Genomic DNA, 17,661 nt, shown 5'->3' on the forward strand with positions numbered 1-17,661 from the left:
ACCTTTCTGAGTTCCCTCTCTGTAAAGTGAAAATCATAATCCATAGCTCACAGAGATGTCTTGGGGTTTAAAATAAAATGTCATGTAAATTACTTGGTGCATAGTAGGCATTCAATAAACGTCAGTTCGTTTCTTATTCCAGTTAATAATGCTTATTAGACTATATTAAAAACTAGATCCAGACTGTGATAATGCATTTCTTTATAAAGTATTTAAGCCAAATAACTAATTTCCCCCAGGGGGAAGGGAGAGATATGTTGAATTAGATTCATTTGGTGGACTTATTTATTAATCTTTTTTTTCTTCAACATTATTTTGTTTCATAGTTCATAATTTAGTTTTCATGCCACAAAAATGCCACTGTTCGGTATTACTTTGAACTCTGCTGTGATTTTTTAAAAAACCTATTATTACATTTGCCGTTTATTAGAGATCATTGTTCGTTATATTAGCAGCTCGATTGTGCTTCATAACTACTTCGGGCTGACAAACTTTTGCTCTCAACAGTTTCCCTGAGGTCTAAGGATTTACAAGGATCCAGTTTTCCAATTGCAATGTTACAGCAAAAGAAAACAGGAGTGGGGGGGTAGACTCTCACCGCCTGTGTTCTCTTCTGTAAATATTATACGTTTGCACTGAAGTGGAGCCACATTCTCCTCAAGGACGGCAGCTAAGCGGGGCAGGGGACAAGACTGGGCATTAACTGAGCTGGAGCTCCCGGTACCGTTGCACCTTTAAGGACCGGAGACTTGGCACTGGCCCGGCCTCCTTCCCGGCCCACCTCTGAACTCTGATTGACAGGGCGCCGGGCGAGGAGGAGCCGAAGGAGGCCGCGGAGGAGGCGCAGGGAGGCGAGCAGGGGGAGGAGGGCCCGTCTTCTCTCCGACGGCCAATCAGGACAGGGGGGCGGGGCCCGCGCGCCCTCCTCCCTCCTTCTCCCCCCCCAACTCCCCCCCCCCCGCCTCCCGGCTTCCCCGCCCCCTCCCCTCTCCTCCTTCTCGTCCTCCTCCTCCTTCTCGTCCTCCTCCTCCTCGCAGGCTGTGGTTTTTCTGTATGTGTTTCTGGAGTCCTGAGCCTGAGCTAAACAAAAGCAGGAGGCTGACGGGGCTGTCGGAGTTTGCAGAGACACGGAGGAGGAGAGAGCCTGTGCTCTGCCTGCCGCCGCGGCCGGGGGAGATCTGGCTTTTGCAACAGCCCACCCCCTTTGAGATCACTCTGGCCCGGAGTGGGGGTGGGGGGCAGCGGGGGGTGGGGGGGAAAGTTTGCATTGCAATCCCCCTGCCTTCCTCTCCTTTCTCCCGATCAATGCATATTTGCAAAAGGATTAAGCCACAGATTTAAGCGCCGGGAGCCCATTTCTGCCAGGCAAAGGAGACCGGACTGAAAAGCCAAAAGCCAGCTCTGATTTCTTTTCGTCAAGTGGGAAGGTGGTTTATTTTTCTTGCTTTTTGGAGTCAACACCCTTCCCCACCAGCCCTTATCCCCACCCTCACCCCGCAACCCCTTCACGCCCCCCTCCCCCTCCCCACTCCCCATCCTCCCACCAGCCTCTAAAAGAGGCAAAGGGATTTTTTTTTTTCTTTTGGTCTTCTTTTTTCCCCCTTCCCTGTTTATCCTGAAAAGGATCTGAAGCCAGCTTGAAGGATAAAAAGCCTTGGTGCTGCCCAGGAGCCGAGCCGAGCAGCAGAAGAGGAAGAGCCGGGGGCTGCCGTTGCCTTTGGAGATGGACGAGCAGCCCAGGCTGATGCATTCCCATGCTGGGGTCGGGATGGCCGGGCACCCCGGCCTGTCCCAGCACTTGCAGGATGGGGCCGGAGGGACCGAGGGGGAGGGCGGGAGGAAGCAGGACATTGGAGACATTTTACAGCAAATTATGACCATCACAGACCAGAGTTTGGATGAGGCGCAGGCCAGGTGAGATGGAGGCTTTTCTTTTCCTTTCTTGGGGTTTTTTGTTTTTCTCCCTCTCGCAGGGGGAAACAATGGGAACCGAAGCAGCACAGCTCTTTCTTTTTTAAAAATGTTATTCCTTTTCCCATTTTGACGAGCAACTACATGGCGGAGGAGTAAAATTGGAAGGAGCGTTGTTATCGAAAGTGTAATCGCCCATGCCGAGCTGTGGCTCTGTGTATGTGTGTGTGTGAGTGTGTAATGTATGTATGTGTGTGTGTGAATATAGAGATATTCATACATGTCCACACAAACACTCAGGCACGCCGAAAATACTGCCAACCGATCCAAAAGCGGCCCTCGGCACTTTTTACTGCTTTAAAAGTATCAGAGAGAGCAGAATTGTCAAGTTTTTGAACAGCATTCCATGCCTTCTTGTTGAGGGACTCAGTAACATTACAAAATAAAATGTCCCAATAACACTTTATTTGCAAATTTAGTGACTCCTCACCTAATTCAGGGACTTTTGCTTTTCTTTCTTGACTACCCCCCTAAAATTAATTTTTATCTTTTCCCCTTTCTGCCCCCTTAAATAAAAAAGCAGATTAATTCTTTGTCAGTACTTGTCAGCTATCCAAAAGATATTTTGCATTCATTTGATTCTGTTTCAAAAAAAGCTAATGGAAAGAAGGAAAACGTAATTTTGCTTTGAGGCATATTTGCTAGTTTTGGGCGACACAGATATTCAGTTTAACTTTATTGTCTCTTAATTTGAGTCAGTTTACCAACCTTCCGTGGCACAGAATATATGGTCCTTTAAAAAGGGGTTGTGGGGGACAAAAATCAAGCATGCTCTTTTTCCCATGCTTCTTTCAGGACCAGTTAGAATGCAAATAAATAGAAATGAAGGCATGTGTGAATTTCATATATTTCAGTACTATAGGACAGGAAGATCTTTATTAAGGAAACATAATAAAGAAGCTGTTTAGCTTCTCAACTTAATTCACTGCCCAGTATACAGTTCTCCACTCTAGGATTTTACAGTAAATTCTCTTTCAGAATAAAATGTAGAGTTAGTGGCAACCCACTAACAGCTTGCCCAAGGCCGACCTCGAAAGGAAGAATTTTAAAAATCTAATGACCACATATGTCTTTACAGTTAATTACCCTGCTTTGTTAAATCTCAGAAGTAGTTTTTTTTTTTAATATGTGCACAATTCCTATAACCTGAATGATTTAGTTATATGGAAAAGACATCATTATATGTATTTCTGTCCTATGGAAATAAGGAATTTGAGTTGAGAAAATGAGAAGCAGCTCAAAGCATGGGTGTTATGAATTACACCCTTATTTTAGCAGTAAGCACATGCAACATGTAAACTCAGAAGTACTGAGGTTTATGTGGGCTCTTAGAACTTAGAAATGTTCAAAGACTGGAACTATTCTTGATTTTCTTAAATGGGGGAAAGTTTTCAGAAATGAATCGGTGCTCTTTCTGAATTTTATTATCTGAAGAGAAGCTAGTAATTATCGTAAAGTGGAAGTTTTCCCACTGGCTATCTCTTTTAGAATTGGAACAGATTTCTCCATTGCATTGTTCCAGAAAAATAAACTCAGACAGACCAGTAAACTGGTTTAGTAACAAGTTTGTGAAGTGGAAAGGGCCAGGAAGGCTGGAGATTTACCACTTTTCTCATGTTGAGTCGTATTCCTTTTTTGTACAACTGAGGACAGACGTGGCTTGGCGGGTCCCCCCTTAAAGTGGCCTAGATGCTGAGAGAGATCAGACACAATTTTGGGAGAGGGAAATCTGTTCTCTCTCCATAACCACATTGATGTGCTGTGGAAATGCAGTATTTCTGTGAAGCCGTGTGGGGCTTTTTGTTGTTGTTGCTTTTGTTTGTTTTTTCCATTTGGGCCTCTATGTAAGAATACAATTAATGAAAACTATTTTAAAAGCGTCCCAAAGGCGTCTTTGATACAGTGAGGTATTTTCCACCTTTTTTCCCACCCCACATGAGAACTCAATCACCACTAAGCTTTCTTTTTGGTTAAACAATGTAACTCTACTTAGCAAATACTGGATCTGTTTTTCCTTTCCTTAGCCATACCTTTCTCTTGTACACTTATTATTTACAAAGTAAACCATTGATGTTTTAGACACAATGCATGTGTTTATTTTGATACTCTTGAATTTTTGAGTTTATTGCTCCTTTGCTGTACAGTATGTAGACCAGACTTCTGGTTACTGTTCTTCATGAGGATGTGTCTATTTTTTTTTTTTTTTTAACTTTCACAAGAATTAAAGGATTGCATGTGTCTGGAGTGCCAGGGGTTTCCATTTGTCTTTGCACATTAATTTCAGTTTGTAAACAGAATTCCCTTCACTGATGGCTGATATGATCAGGATTTTGTTTCCAAAACAGTATCCTTCTGCTAAGTGCTTCCATAGTAAAATCAAGGGAAAGGTATTGTTTGGTTCCTCAAGTGCATTCTGAATACAAACACACACCAAGAACCAGGTAAATCACCAATCCAAAAGGCAGAATTGTATTTATTTTTTCCCCAATGGGTGCAAGGTCCTAATTGTAAATAATTGAATTTCAACACCTGCAAATAAGCAGTGTGCACACAAGAGGCATAATGTGAACACAGAGAAATGAATTTATTCCCCATATGGGTATGTTTGCCCCCTGGCAATACATTTCCATACTCTTTAACTTGGGGACTGAAATTTTATAAATTGACAGTTCTACTCAGAAGACCTTTCAAGCATCTTGTGTTTATGAGAATACAGGGGCATCTGCGGAATGAATTCGAACACATGGATGAATTAAATTTGAAAACACACACACAGACCGAGAGGCAGACAGCTCCTAGGCTTTGGTGGATGCATAGATTATAGAAACTGTTATCCCATGCTTTTGGCTTTGCCGTATTCATTGCCCTGGGTAGGATTATTGGTTTAAGAATTCCATTTTGATTGAACTACTTATAAAAAAAAAACACCTAACTCCGCCTAAATGGGCATAATTTAGGTTAGTTCTGTTCTGTAGTTAAATCCCTACTCTATCCCTGCTAATTAACATTATTTCTTTTTCTATGGCGGGACTCTATATTAAGTCATAAAACAATTGAAGCATGCCACAGAGTTATGCTTGGGATATAATTTTGGCTAAATGTTCAGATTTTTTTCCCCCTGTGCTTTATCAGCAGTTTGATCTCGAAAGTCCACCTAAGCTATTATGTTGTTGTTTCTTTCTTGCAGAAAACATGCTTTAAACTGCCACAGAATGAAGCCTGCCTTGTTTAATGTGTTGTGTGAAATCAAAGAAAAAACAGGTAGGACTGAGATTCCAACATTTAAGCATTTTCTTTGGCCAATTGACTCACTTAACCAGCAATGACAAACCCATTATTTAAATATTAAAATTTCAGCATAAAAGTGCTGTCAAGATTGATCGCAGTTTCCAATAGGAAGCCCTAGTAGCTCTGCTTCCTGGAAAAAGCACCAAGTTTCTTTGACAGTTATTATCAAGCATTACTGGTTTATTTTCCTTGTCTCTGTTACCAGCCTCTTTGAAATTGGGGCCCAAAGAGAGGTTCTGAAGGGAAATTTATAGAATGATGTGTGCATTTGGGGGAAAAATATGAAAGTAAAAGTCTGTTTCCAGGAGGAAAATCTTTTTGGCCCATATTGAAAACCCTCGTTTTTTTTGGAGTTGGGCATGGGGGCTAAACTGTTTAAAGTTTCCTTTCCTTTTTTTCTTGTGATTGTACCAAGCAGCAGGCTAAAGGTTCTCAGCGGTGTTGTCAAATACCTTTGTGGAAAGCGCCATACAATGTCAGGTTACCGGTATCTGAGTGCCCTGTCATTTTATAGCAGGGGGAAGCGATGGGTTGAGGGAGAATATCATGCCATGAGATCCCTCATTCTGTTGTTTTTTTTTCTACTTTCTAGACCTCATATCATAGGACTCACACACTTACAACACATCCCAGGAGGGCATTTAAATTTTAAAGCAACAATTAAAAAATAGCAATCATCAATCAGAGGTGTTCTTAAACAACAGATGCTCTGGGAAGGACATTTAGCCACATCCTCGTGTTTGTTTGTGTTAAGCCTTAATTTTCCAAAGTGGGTGCATCTCTCCCTTGTAAAAAGAAAGAGTTGAAAAGGCAATCTGAAACTAGGGCATAAAGATGAGGAACGAGGGGTGGTTATATAAAGCGGGAGCTCCTGCTGGCCTCTGACTTGATCGCTCGCTTTAGAGCAGTGCAAAGTACCTGCCATCCCATTTATTTATTTATTTTTTACAACAAGGAGTGTAACAGTCAATAATTCATATCTAAACCATATAAGCAAGGGCATGACATGAATGAAAGTGACAATAAATATGATTGCATGCCCGGTTGATATACATTGATAGTTACACATAAAAAAAGGGGGGGGGGAGGGCACACAGGGTGGCTTTCTTTTTGAAAGCTCTCTGTGTTTGTCTTTTTAAAAATAAATAGTTTCAAGATGTGGCCACTGATGGAATGTGTAATTACTTGGGTCGTGAAATCTATGTGAAATTAGTCAGCAGCTCCTTTGTTGAATGTTATTTGTGTTGTGCATAACATTCTAGACAAAGCACCTGAGCAGTGATGTTCAGACCTTCCAGACTTCCAGGTTGCCTTGCCAGAGCCTAACCTTACTGCAAAGCTGTTAATCACATTATTTTAGCTGTGAAACACCTTTTAAGAGATTTATGAATGGTGCATACAAATATCAAAGAGCTTTTCCAGTTTGTCACACTTTTTAGTTTGTTTGTTTTTTTTTCTATTAGCCAGAGCAGGAAGCCTAAGTGCATGTCTATTTGTTTCTTTTCTCCTTTTTTTCTTCCTTCTCATTTTCTTTTGATCTCTGATGCTTATTTACTTTGAATATTTGGTTTGTTGAAATTTGTCTCTAATCGAGTATGCTTTCCTGCCTATCTTGATTCATGAAATGTAGAAATCAAGACGTAAAGGCATATTTGATAATCCAGGCTAAGGCGACTCTATTTTTGAAGACATTTTATTAGATTTTTTATTGAAAAGGAAGCCCATCAGGGCACCTGAATGTATATTGTGGCCGAAGTGTTTAATTCTGGTCTTCTAATTAAAACCTACTAAGGCAGTAGATCAAAGTGGGTGGGTGTGAATAGAGATCCGGTTCCGGTGTTAAAGAGTTTCTTCCTTCTTCATATTGGCTAAACTACGGTGATAGGAAGCAGTGGCATTGGTCAAAATCATACTTGAAAGGTGTAATTTATCATTGGCTTGTGTATTTTGCTTCTTAAAAATTTTCTGTCACTTAGTGAATTAATATCTGGAGATTTAAAAAAAAAAATCTAAGTTAAGGTTCTGTGTGCTGTCTTTAGGATCCTAGATTTAAAACATAGTCGATCAAGTCCTGGAAATTGAAAACGGCAAGGATCCCTGCTCCTCTGTTAAGGGGGAAATCTGCATGTGTGTGTGTGCGCGCGCACACACACACACACACACACGCACACTCGGTTTTGGGTTGAGAGGGCACCCATGGGTGAAAGTTAAAAAAAAAAAAGAAAAGAAAAAAAGGGCCTTCCTCCTTGTTCTTCTTCCACTTGTGTGTTAGGAGGAGTGAGGGAAAGGAAGAAATGTCTCCTGGAATGTTCAGTGTTCTGTGCTAAAGGTAGGGGACCCATGACTGGTGTGTGGAGGAGAAGCCTTTGATTCTAAAGCACGATTACTCCGTTCCTCAAGATTTGCCCAACTCCCCGTCCCTGTGCCAGCATATCTTCCTTGCGGTCGATGTGTTGGAGACACATACAGTGTAAAGTTGCAGGAGGCTTTTTTCCCCCCTGGTCTTGCTACAGAGCCGGTAACCAGATCTGTTGGATGGTCAGTTTCTAGGCATTACTTCATTGTCATGGGACTTTTCCTATTGTTACTTCCAAGCCCCCTTGCTTTAAATGAGTATTTCCATGCTTCCATCTCCAGCACTGTAGAGCTTACTTGATGTAGGGTGGGCTCGTTTGCTGGTTTGCATTCTCACGCGAAGTTGACACACTGGGCTCACCTAGGTCTTTATGTCGGGAAGACGGGACTCTGAGAGGAGCATGGCAATGGCCTTCATTTGCTGCCTTTAGTTTTTTTGTTTTTGTTAATGGTTTCAGTTGGAAAACTCAGAAATAAGTAGGGATGCTAGCAAAGACTGTCCTACCAACCTTTTGGAACTTGAAAGAAACGCATGCGCACAACACCCAAAGTAGGCAGCAGCTTCTAAATTACAGTTGATTGATAGGTATTTAAGTCAGAAATTACTGTGAGGATATTAAAAAAAAAAAAACAAAACACCATGTATCTTCTTGCCTCAGAGTGTGGGTGAGTTTTTATTTTGATACCCTTTTGCTTTTTTAAAATAAATGCTAGGAAAAAAGAATGCCTGCAAAATGCTCGTGCCGCAAATCTCAGACAACAGCAAGGAAAAGCTTGTCCAGACCCACAACAATGTGTGTTTCAGAAGGGGCTTTTCATCTGCTTTCTCCTTCTGGGAACGGAGGGATTTAGTATAGAGTTTGGGACCGCTCAGTATCTTATTTTCTCTTGTTTTTTTTTTTTTTTTTTTTTTTAGGAACCATTACTTGTCTTCTGACAAATTAGCGATAGGCTGAGTGTTACATGTGTGGTGGTAGTGGGGTTGATGGGATGGAAGAGAAGGAGACAAAAAAAGGCAAACACACTGCGTTTCTTAAAAAAGACCTTGCTTATATTTCCCAGTGTTTCTTTTTTTTTCTACTTTTATGTCAAAAATCATGCAGGTTTAAAAATGAGGAAAACACACAAAAAATATTGGGTGCCATTTACTAAGGAGAATATTTATAGATAGCAATGAATAGCTGTAATTGTTGTGAATAGTTTTTAATTTTAGAACATAATAGCTATCTATGGCATTTTCAGCCGATTTTCCTCTGTGAATTATCTGCACTGAAGTTAAATCAAATCACCGAAGGAGGTTAAAAAAATTGTTTTTTTTTTTTTTTTTTTGCTTCCTTAACACTCTTTTGTTCTCTCACTTTTCTTTTTTCTCTGTGTTCAATTAACACACCCATCATAGAACTGTGGGTTTTTTTTTTTTTTTTAGTCTACTACTGTATTTCACTTTTGACACCTAATCTTATTATTCTTGCCTGCTACTTCTTTGTAATGCAGCAATTATATTATGGGACTGGTACTCCTCTCTTTTTTACAACGTTAGAGAACAATTTGTGTGTGTGTTTGTGTAAGTAGGAGAGGGGCACTGCTGTATACAGCAGGGGAATAATTCTGATGGTATGAGGCCTTGAGCTGAGCAGGAGTGAAATAACTTTAGACAATTTAGGGTTGCCTCTGCTCAGATTCCTTTTGGGTCGAAGTGGCAAGAGTGACTTCACAGAAGTTCATCCATGGCAGGCAAATGCAAAAACTTTTTCTTGCTGACCAGTGAATTCAAGTGTTAGATCTTTTTTCTCTCTCTCTTTCGTTGTGTGTGTGTGTGTGTGTGTGTGTGTGTGTGTGTGTGGAAGGGGGGAGTGAGGGAAGGGAAGTTGCAACCCAGCTTTGCTTGAACACTACCATTCAAGGCACAGCAGTGAGCTGGGCAGAAATCATGTGACTGGACAATATATGCTTTATCACGATCCGAATGTAAGCTATAGACGCGCAACACTAGGACTGATGAGAAGTATCTCTTCTGTCTGGTCACTTTTGTGTGATCCATTTTTAGGAGTGGATTAGACAAATTCTGGTGGGGAGGAGGGTGCAAAGCACATTGGGGGCGTAACCTAACAGAACAAGAGTATTGGAAGTTTGGTGTCACTTCTTCTAACAATCAGGGTGCCTTCTAACAATCTTCTAACAATCAGTGACTTCCCGGGGAGGATTGGGGAGGAGAGAGATTGAAGTTAAACTGAGGGAATGGGGAGAGGGTTTATGAGAGGGACGCACAGAGAGACTTGGGACCCAGGGACAGTGGGTGTTGGGAGCTGGGGGCCTTGAGGCTGGGCGTTCGCAGTTGGGCCTGACCTGCCTGTGCAATTCAGCTCTCTGCTGGTGCCACGCTTGCCATGTGCTTTTGCATTCTACTGACATCCACGAACTTGGGGTTGTGTGGTGGGCAAAATTACAGAAATGCCCCTAAACAAGCAAACAAACCCAGACTTAAGTACTGCACATATTTAAATAGGAAAGCATTTTCATTTTAATTTACAGCATAACCCCAGCTTCTTTGGAGACATAATTAACATTCATGCCTTAGGAAAACGTAGCCTTAATTTTGGTTTTAAACCTCTTTTGGATGGTGGCTGTTATGTTTTGAACGTGGTGAGGTGGATCTAAATATACTTCATTCCTTTCCCTTTTCATATAAAAAAAAAATTCACCCCAAAGCCACATGACAGAAGCAGTGTCCGAGGTCCAGCCCCCAAAGACAGCTCTTTTTCATTTTCGTATGACCCTGAGAGCACCCAGTCCGCATGGGCTGCCGTTCGTGCCTGGGTAAGAGGAATAGAACATCCCTGGTTGCACCCCGGCCCCTTACCTGAGATGGTGTTGCTGAGGCTTACGGAATGCAGTAATTGATAAAGTACGTGGAGGATTAATAAGTTATTTGCAAAGTGCTTTGAGCTCCCTGAGCTATCCAAATAAAAGATGCTGTATTTTCTATAATTATGTCAGGACTCCTATCCTGTTCCATTTCATAGGATGTCATTGTGTTAACTCTTTCAGGGCAAGGGAACAACACATCTACTAGTCTGTAATCACGTCCTGGGTGGTTGGTCATCTCTCACGGGGAGAATTCTCCGGTTAAATCTTTTGCTCCATCTGCATCTTGGAGTTGTCACTTCTCAGAACTTGGCAGAGTGATTTCCAGAAGAAAAAAAAAGTGCAGGTATAGACTGTCAGAAGATTATAAAACCTATCTCCCTTTATGGCAGAATAAGGTCAGTAGTGACTTCCCAGAAGAGCTTCTCACTGGTGACAGCTGTGTTTCAATCTCTCAATTATTGGTGGAAATCAAGATTGCAAGGGGTAAAAAAAAAAAAAAAAAAAAAAAATCATCCTTTTGGGTTTAGCTCGTAGATTCCTCTATATCTTCCACTGACACTGTTGTCATGAAGCGGGTACTGGGGTGGGTGCCTTGCACCTTTACTAGCTCGGGACCTACCACTAAGGAGTTGTAAGATGGTAGGCAAATTGCTTAAATAATTTTAGGACAAACTCTAATAGTACTGGTTAAGGACTTCGTTCTCTGAAGCCACACTGCGTGGGTTTGTGTCCCACATCTACTTTTGAGCTCTGTGACCTTATTCAAGTTACTTCACCTCTCTGTGCCTCATTTTCCTCTTCTGTAAAAAGGCACTAACAATGATACCTATCCTAGAGGGGCACCGGGAGGAGTAAATGAGGTAATACATGTAAATTACAGTGCCTGGCATAAGCAGTCAATAACTGTTAGCTTTTATTATTTCTGGCCCTGTTTTCTTACATGAAAACGAGAGGCTTGCACCAGATGGTCCCTAAAGACCAAGCCAATTCCAAGACTCTGTGATTCTATGCTGAAAAGAGACAAACATTGCTGAATTTAAGATTTGCTTTCTTTTGTTTCTCTTGCTGTTCTCTTAAAGTGAGAATTAGCTGTATCTGGCCAAAAAGGCTGGGGCTAGGTTGGAAAAAAAGGGGTACAAAAAGAAGTGGGTAAGAACAAAGACAAAGGGTTTTAATTATCCCTGAACTGGACAACAACTACCTGAAAAGCTAAAGTTGCATATGTTAGGGATAGTGTTCTCTTAGCATCAGCAACTGGAGATATTACATAATTATAGTTAAAAATATTTTCTCTCTGAAAACACATAGACCCGTCCATTCAGTTCACAAAGTTTCCAAGTAGGAAGAGTAACACAAAGTGAGTTTAGGGCAACCCCACCTCTTCCTGACTTCCTACTATGTTTCTTATTTAGGAAAAATTTTATCTTTGTCATAGTGACAGCCTTGATACATAGGAGGTTTATTCTCTTTTATTCTTTTTTAATAGTTTTTTTTTTAAGATTTTATTTATTTGAGAGAGAGAGAGCACAAGCAGGGGGCGGGGCAGAGGGAGAAGCAGGCTCCCCACTGAGCAGGGAGCCCGACGTGACGTGGGGCTCGATCCCAGGACCCTGGGATTATGACCTGAGCCGAAGGCAGACGCTTAACTCTGGCTGAGCCACCTGGGTGCCCCATCTTTTATTTTTTTAAAGTACACTCTGTGTCCCACATGGTGCTCAGACTCATGGCCCCAAGATAAAGAGTTGTGTGCTCTACCGACTGAGCCAGCCAGGCGCCCCTGATAGTTTTCTTGAAATATATTTCATATACCATGAAATTCACCCATGTAAACTGTACAATTCAGTGGTTTAGTAGATTCACAAAATTGTACAACCATCAGAACCTAAATTTAGATATTTTTTTATCACCTCCCAAAAAAACCAGTACCTATTACCAGTCAGTTCATACTTCTCCCTTTGCCTATAGCCCTTGTAATTGCTAATCTCTGTCTGTGGATTTGTGTATTCTGGACATTTCACATAAATGGAATCATATAACATGTGGTTTGTTACTAGTTTCTTTTGCTTAGTATAATATTTTCAGTTTCATTTATGCTATAGCATAGCATCAATACTTCATTCCTTTTTTTTTTTAAGATTTTATTTATTTATTGGAGAGTGGCAGAGAGTATGTGGGGGGGGAGGGGCAGAGGGAGAGGGAAAAGCAGACTCCCAGCTGAGTGGGGCTCAATCCCTGGACCCTGGGATCATGACCTGAGCTGAAGACTGACTGTGCTACCCAGGCGCCCCAATACTTCATTCCTTTTTACGGCCAAATAATATTCCATTGTATGGATATACCACAGTTTGTTTATCCATTCATCAGTTGATGGGTTATTTAGCTTGTTTTGTATGTTTTTGCTGCTATGAACATGTGCATATGAGTTTTGTGTGGAGGTTTGTTTCTGTTTCTCAGGATATATATGTAGGAGTGGCATGCTGCATCACAGGATACTCTGTGTTTGGTGTTTTGGGGAACTGCCAAACTGTTTCCCTGAGTCGGAAGTCATACTGTAAATGACACCACGGTTTGTCTTCAGCACCCCCAGCCTTCCTTTTCTTTCAGCCTTTTTCTCCAGTCAGGGATCTCTCTTTTCCATGTTTAGAGTTCTATTTTAGTTTTTGTTTTCTTTGATCAATACCTACTCTAAATTTTGGGGGGATAAATTTAAATCAGAAGAATGAATTTCTACCACTTGAATTTCAGGTGACCCGTTCCTGGAAAGGAAGCAGTTAGCAAAAAAGATTGGATGATTTTCTGAAGAGCAATTTAGTGTGATAGAGAAAGCATGGACTTTGAGGCAAAACCAACTGGGTTCTGTTCCTAGCTTCGCATGTAATATTAATGTTACTTGGTTTAACAGCGCTTCCATGTCCTCACCTCCACTGTAAAGATAACAATACTATGTAGGGTCGTTTGGGGGCACTAAACAGCACAATAATATAGGGCGTATAGTTGAGTGAGTATGCTCAATACATGCCAACCACTGTTTTTTGTTTTTGTTTTTTTCCCCAAAACCACATGGCAGAGTATTGACCACCCTCCTCATTAGTTGGGCCCTGTCTCTTCAGGTTGGGTTTTCTCCCAGCTCCATCCAGGGGTTTTAGAGGCTCACCAAAATGCTTCCTGACCCTGCTGCATTTAAATGCTTTAAGTGGTTGTCTGAGAGGAAAACATTCTCTTGGGCAAAGCTTGGCATGAGGCATCCCAACATACCCGCCTGTCCCCCCTTTAGTCCTAGGGCTCTAGGATGGGAATCCCATAAACAGTGCTGTTCAGTAAACATGTATGTAATTTTAAATGTAATGCTTTAAATTTTCCGGTGGCTCATTTAAAAACAGCAAAAAGAAAAAGGTGAAATTCATTTTAAGAAATCTATTTTTAAATCCAAATAGCTAAAATATTTCAACATGTGATCAACATAAAAATTGTTAATGAGCTATTTTACTTTTTCTTTCGTACTAAGTGTTCGAAACCCACTGTATGTATTTTACATTTACAGCACATCTTCAGTGTGGACCAGCCATACTTCAAGCACTCGGTAGTTACATGGGGCCTTCCATGTTGGTCAACTTGGCCATGGAATGGTTGTTTCGGCATAAACTTTGGTTTTGTTTCTTTTTTGGGCTAGTTTTTGCACTCATGGTTGTTCTGCACTCAAACTTGATCTGGTGCTTCTGTAGAAATTGAAATTGGCTCCTGATGGAAAGCCATGTTCCAGAATAAGGCATATATCTAAGGCATCTCTTTCTGGTAGAGAATGGGCCGCTGGTGGGAGCTAGGATGTGGTGGTTCCCCACTATCTCTTCCTGTTTTTTACTTTTTTCTTTCCATAACTCATTGTTTTATGATTCCTTTCCATTCCCTTAACACAATCTGAAATGTTCCCTAGAATAGAATGACATTGCAGGTGGAAGCAGCCATCTTGTTTTCTGTAGTTGGAATACAATGAACAAGTATGGAGGAGTCTGAGGTGTGACAAAAGTTTGCAGGACCCTGAGTCAGGAGTTCTGAGGCCTACTGCCGCCTCCAAAGCATGTTATTTTAAGAATGTCATTTAATCTTAGGTTTTGATCTTAGGTTTCCACGTCCACGGAATGGGCAACTCTAGAAAGCCATGAACCTGACCCCACATCCCATAGATCACAAGCCCCCGCGTGATCCCTGCCAAGGCTTTGGGTTCATAGGATGGAAGGCAGGTGGAGCGTTTAGGAAAGAAAGTTCTTTTTCATTATTATTGCAGTTCTTATTTATCCTTTGACTCCTGGTGTCTTTTCTAGGCACTCATGCCATAGTGGCTATGGTTGGTGTTAAGGCCACTTCCATCAATCAAATTGAATTGCAAAAGGCAAACTGGAGAGGAAAAAAAAAATAGTGTTTTTTTTTTTTTTAATTGAAGCATTTAGCATCGTATTTACAAGGCCAGTTGGAGGCCAGTCCCAGTTTAATCCACCTTGTTGACTCCGTGACTGAATGCAGATAATGGTTCTTTTGCATCCTTTCTATTTGTAGCAATCAGATTCTAGCCTGGAAATTGCTTTTGGAAAATAGAGAGTTGTGGTTGCAGGATTGGAAGGGCAGTTTACCTTTGCAAGTTCATACGGAGCAGCCCAGAAAGTTGGGAAACTTGGCTTCGGTTTTCACCTTGGGATTGTGGAGAGTTACTTGTTCAATATTGGCCTCAGCTGAAATACTGAAATAAGGTCTGTTTCCCACCTACCTGTCAGGAGGGCTTTTGGAAAGCGAGGCTATTTAGAAAGATGTTTGGCTTTCATTAAGTGTGGGCCGCTAAGTGTGAGCGGAAAGCGTTCTGCGTTTGTCGTGCTTTGAGACAGGGCTGAATCTGCCAGTAGGTCAGAGGAATAAGTTTACCTAGTGGCCCGCGCTGGTAGGCCGGGGAGAGAGGGCCGCCAGGCGGCTTATTTCTGAGGGCTGTAGGTGATTTGAGACCAACTGTGTCCCTGCAGGAGGATCCTCCTTATAATTACCATTGTTAATCGAATTGAAAGTTTGCATTTCTCTTTTGTCCCTAACAAAGAAAGCCTCTCAGGGACCCTAACGGGGAGCCCAGGCTGCCTCCATTCTGAAAGGCTCTGTGCGGATGCGAGGCTGTGCACGGTGATGCCTTGCTGCAGAATTTGCACGCAGAGGCTCGAGGACCTTGCACCCTCCTTCCGTCAGTAAACACTTCAAAAGTAAGCGCGGCGGCCCAGGCCCGGCTGCCCTTTGTGCGGCCTGCCGACTGGGGTCCCGGTGGCCCCGCAGCCCCGGCGACGGCGAGGCCGGGGTAGGTGCGCGGCCGCCGTGCGGCCACGTCGTGTGAGCACGGGGTCAAGGGCGGCCAGGTGAGCGGCCAGGGGGAGCTGACACCGCTCGCTCACACCCAGATGGAGCACGGAAGGCGGAGGCGTCCGGAAGGAGTTTAAGGGGCTGCGTCGCGGCAGAAAACTTTGGGAACTTAGGGAAATGCGGGGCCGCGGCGGAGAGGCCGGGCGGCGAGCCACCGGCGGGGCGCGAGGGGGAGCGGCTCCCTTCGGGTGCGAGCGCGGCCGGGCGGGGGGCAAGCCTCCGCGGCCCCTTCCCCACGGGTCCCCTCGCCGCGCGCCTCGTCCCCCGGCCCCGCCGACCTCGCTGCCCCAACCCCGAGACGGGGGCACGGAAGAGGCCCCCCCAGGCCCCCCGGGGACGGCCCCCCCGGGAGCCGCGCGTCCTTTATCAGGCACCGGGCGGGCTGGGCCCGGCCGCTCGCGGTCAAGGCGTCGGAGCCCCGGAGTGAGGGCGCTCAAGGGCGCGCGACCCCTGTCCCCGCGGAGCGGGCCCCAGCTGCGGTTTCCGAGTGCTGGGTGTGCCTGGTGCCTGTGCGAGCAGACCTTGGTGGCGGTGGCTTTGCATGCAGAGGTGACACGCACGAGGCAGTGTGTAAGCACGTGGCCAAGTGTGTGTGTGCGCGCGCGCGCTCACACGCACGCATGTTCATTTGCAGCTTCTTTCTTAGTTGGCCCTGTGTTGTTTCCTCTCAATTCCATAAATACTCCAGTTAATGCTTTATGGTATTGAAATGAATCAAATGCCATAATCTGAAGTTGCTGCAGAAACCCTCCCTGTCTTCTTGATTTCTCAGCTCTTCCAAGGGAGCGCGTCATCTTCCCCTGGGGAGATTTTTAACCCAGAGAACCTTGATGTACTTCAAATAGCACTGACATTTGTTTTCGTTAAGCGTGGTCTGATTTCTTTAACACTCGAAGGTTTGGGGCCTTCAAACATACCTAGTTTCTTATATGGCCGCTTGTCTTGTCTCACAGGAATGCTGGAAGGGGCCTCCAGCTGCCTTATTTTTGCGAGAGTCTTCAGCAAAGAGAAAATTGATTTGGGGAGTTGCTGCCCACCCCGCTGTCCGAGCACCCCGCCTCCCCCGGCCGGCCTACTGGAGCCGGGGCAGGAAGGGGCTGTCATCATGCTCATGCCTAAGCCATATTACTTTATTTTTCTTCTTAGAAAGTTACACTAAGAAAGATGTTCTTGGTGTGTGATTATTATTCTTAAATGGATTCTTGTGCTTTCCTATTATTGCTCTGTTACAGCCCCGCAGAGCAACCACCAGGTCCTACAATAGGGCCCTCCAGAAACTTTCCATTGACCGGTCGTGGGAGAGCTGGAAGTGGGAAAGGTTGAATTCCCTCATTACTTGGAAAAATCTGTGAATTAATTCTGTGAATTTCACCAGCCCAGTCTCTGATCCACCAACTCCCAGGCCCATTATTACAATTTTACAGCAGGTGACTCTGGGGGAGAGGATGGGAGGGCCTTATGTAGGTATGTAGGTTGAGAGTCCGCATGTTCCTTCTGACTGTTAAGGACATTGTAGCTACAATCTAAACGACCGCTCACACCAGCAGTGGTAATAATGAAGAATGCAAGCAGTGATTTCCCTCTGCTCCTGATTTGGACACCCCCATCCTCCTACCTCACTGGACTGACTTCCTCCCTTTGTAGGGGGTTCAGGCTGAGATATCTTGGTAACTGGATTCACTTCCTCAAGGCTTAAAGAGACAAGCCTCTCCCTAGAGGCCTCCATGTGGGCATTCGTATGCAAAGATTGGTGGTGGTGTCAGGATCCCATTGGAATACATCTTCCCACCT

At 43.5% G+C, this 17,661-nt stretch overlaps 1 protein-coding gene across 2 annotated transcripts in view; it reads left to right on the forward strand.

The window, feature by feature from the left end:
* Positions 1–997: 997 nt before the first annotated feature.
* PBX1 (PBX homeobox 1) overlaps positions 998–17,661 on the forward strand; it is a 279,973-nt gene continuing 263,309 nt past the window's right edge. The window contains exons 1-3 of one of the 2 annotated variants that reach the window (XM_027610702.2): positions 998–1,427; positions 1,624–1,914; positions 5,159–5,232. In XM_027610702.2, coding sequence (XP_027466503.1) covers positions 1,724–1,914; positions 5,159–5,232 — 265 coding nt within the window. In that variant the 5' untranslated portion in view covers positions 998–1,427; positions 1,624–1,723. Of the gene's footprint in view, positions 1,915–5,158; positions 5,233–17,661 lie in introns of both variants that reach the window. The other variant, XM_027610704.2, reaches the window with a different exon arrangement.

The sequence above is a fragment of the Zalophus californianus genome, chromosome 10 (genome assembly GCF_009762305.2).
Source record: "Zalophus californianus isolate mZalCal1 chromosome 10, mZalCal1.pri.v2, whole genome shotgun sequence".
In the NCBI taxonomy this organism is placed as follows: Eukaryota; Metazoa; Chordata; class Mammalia; order Carnivora; family Otariidae; genus Zalophus; species Zalophus californianus.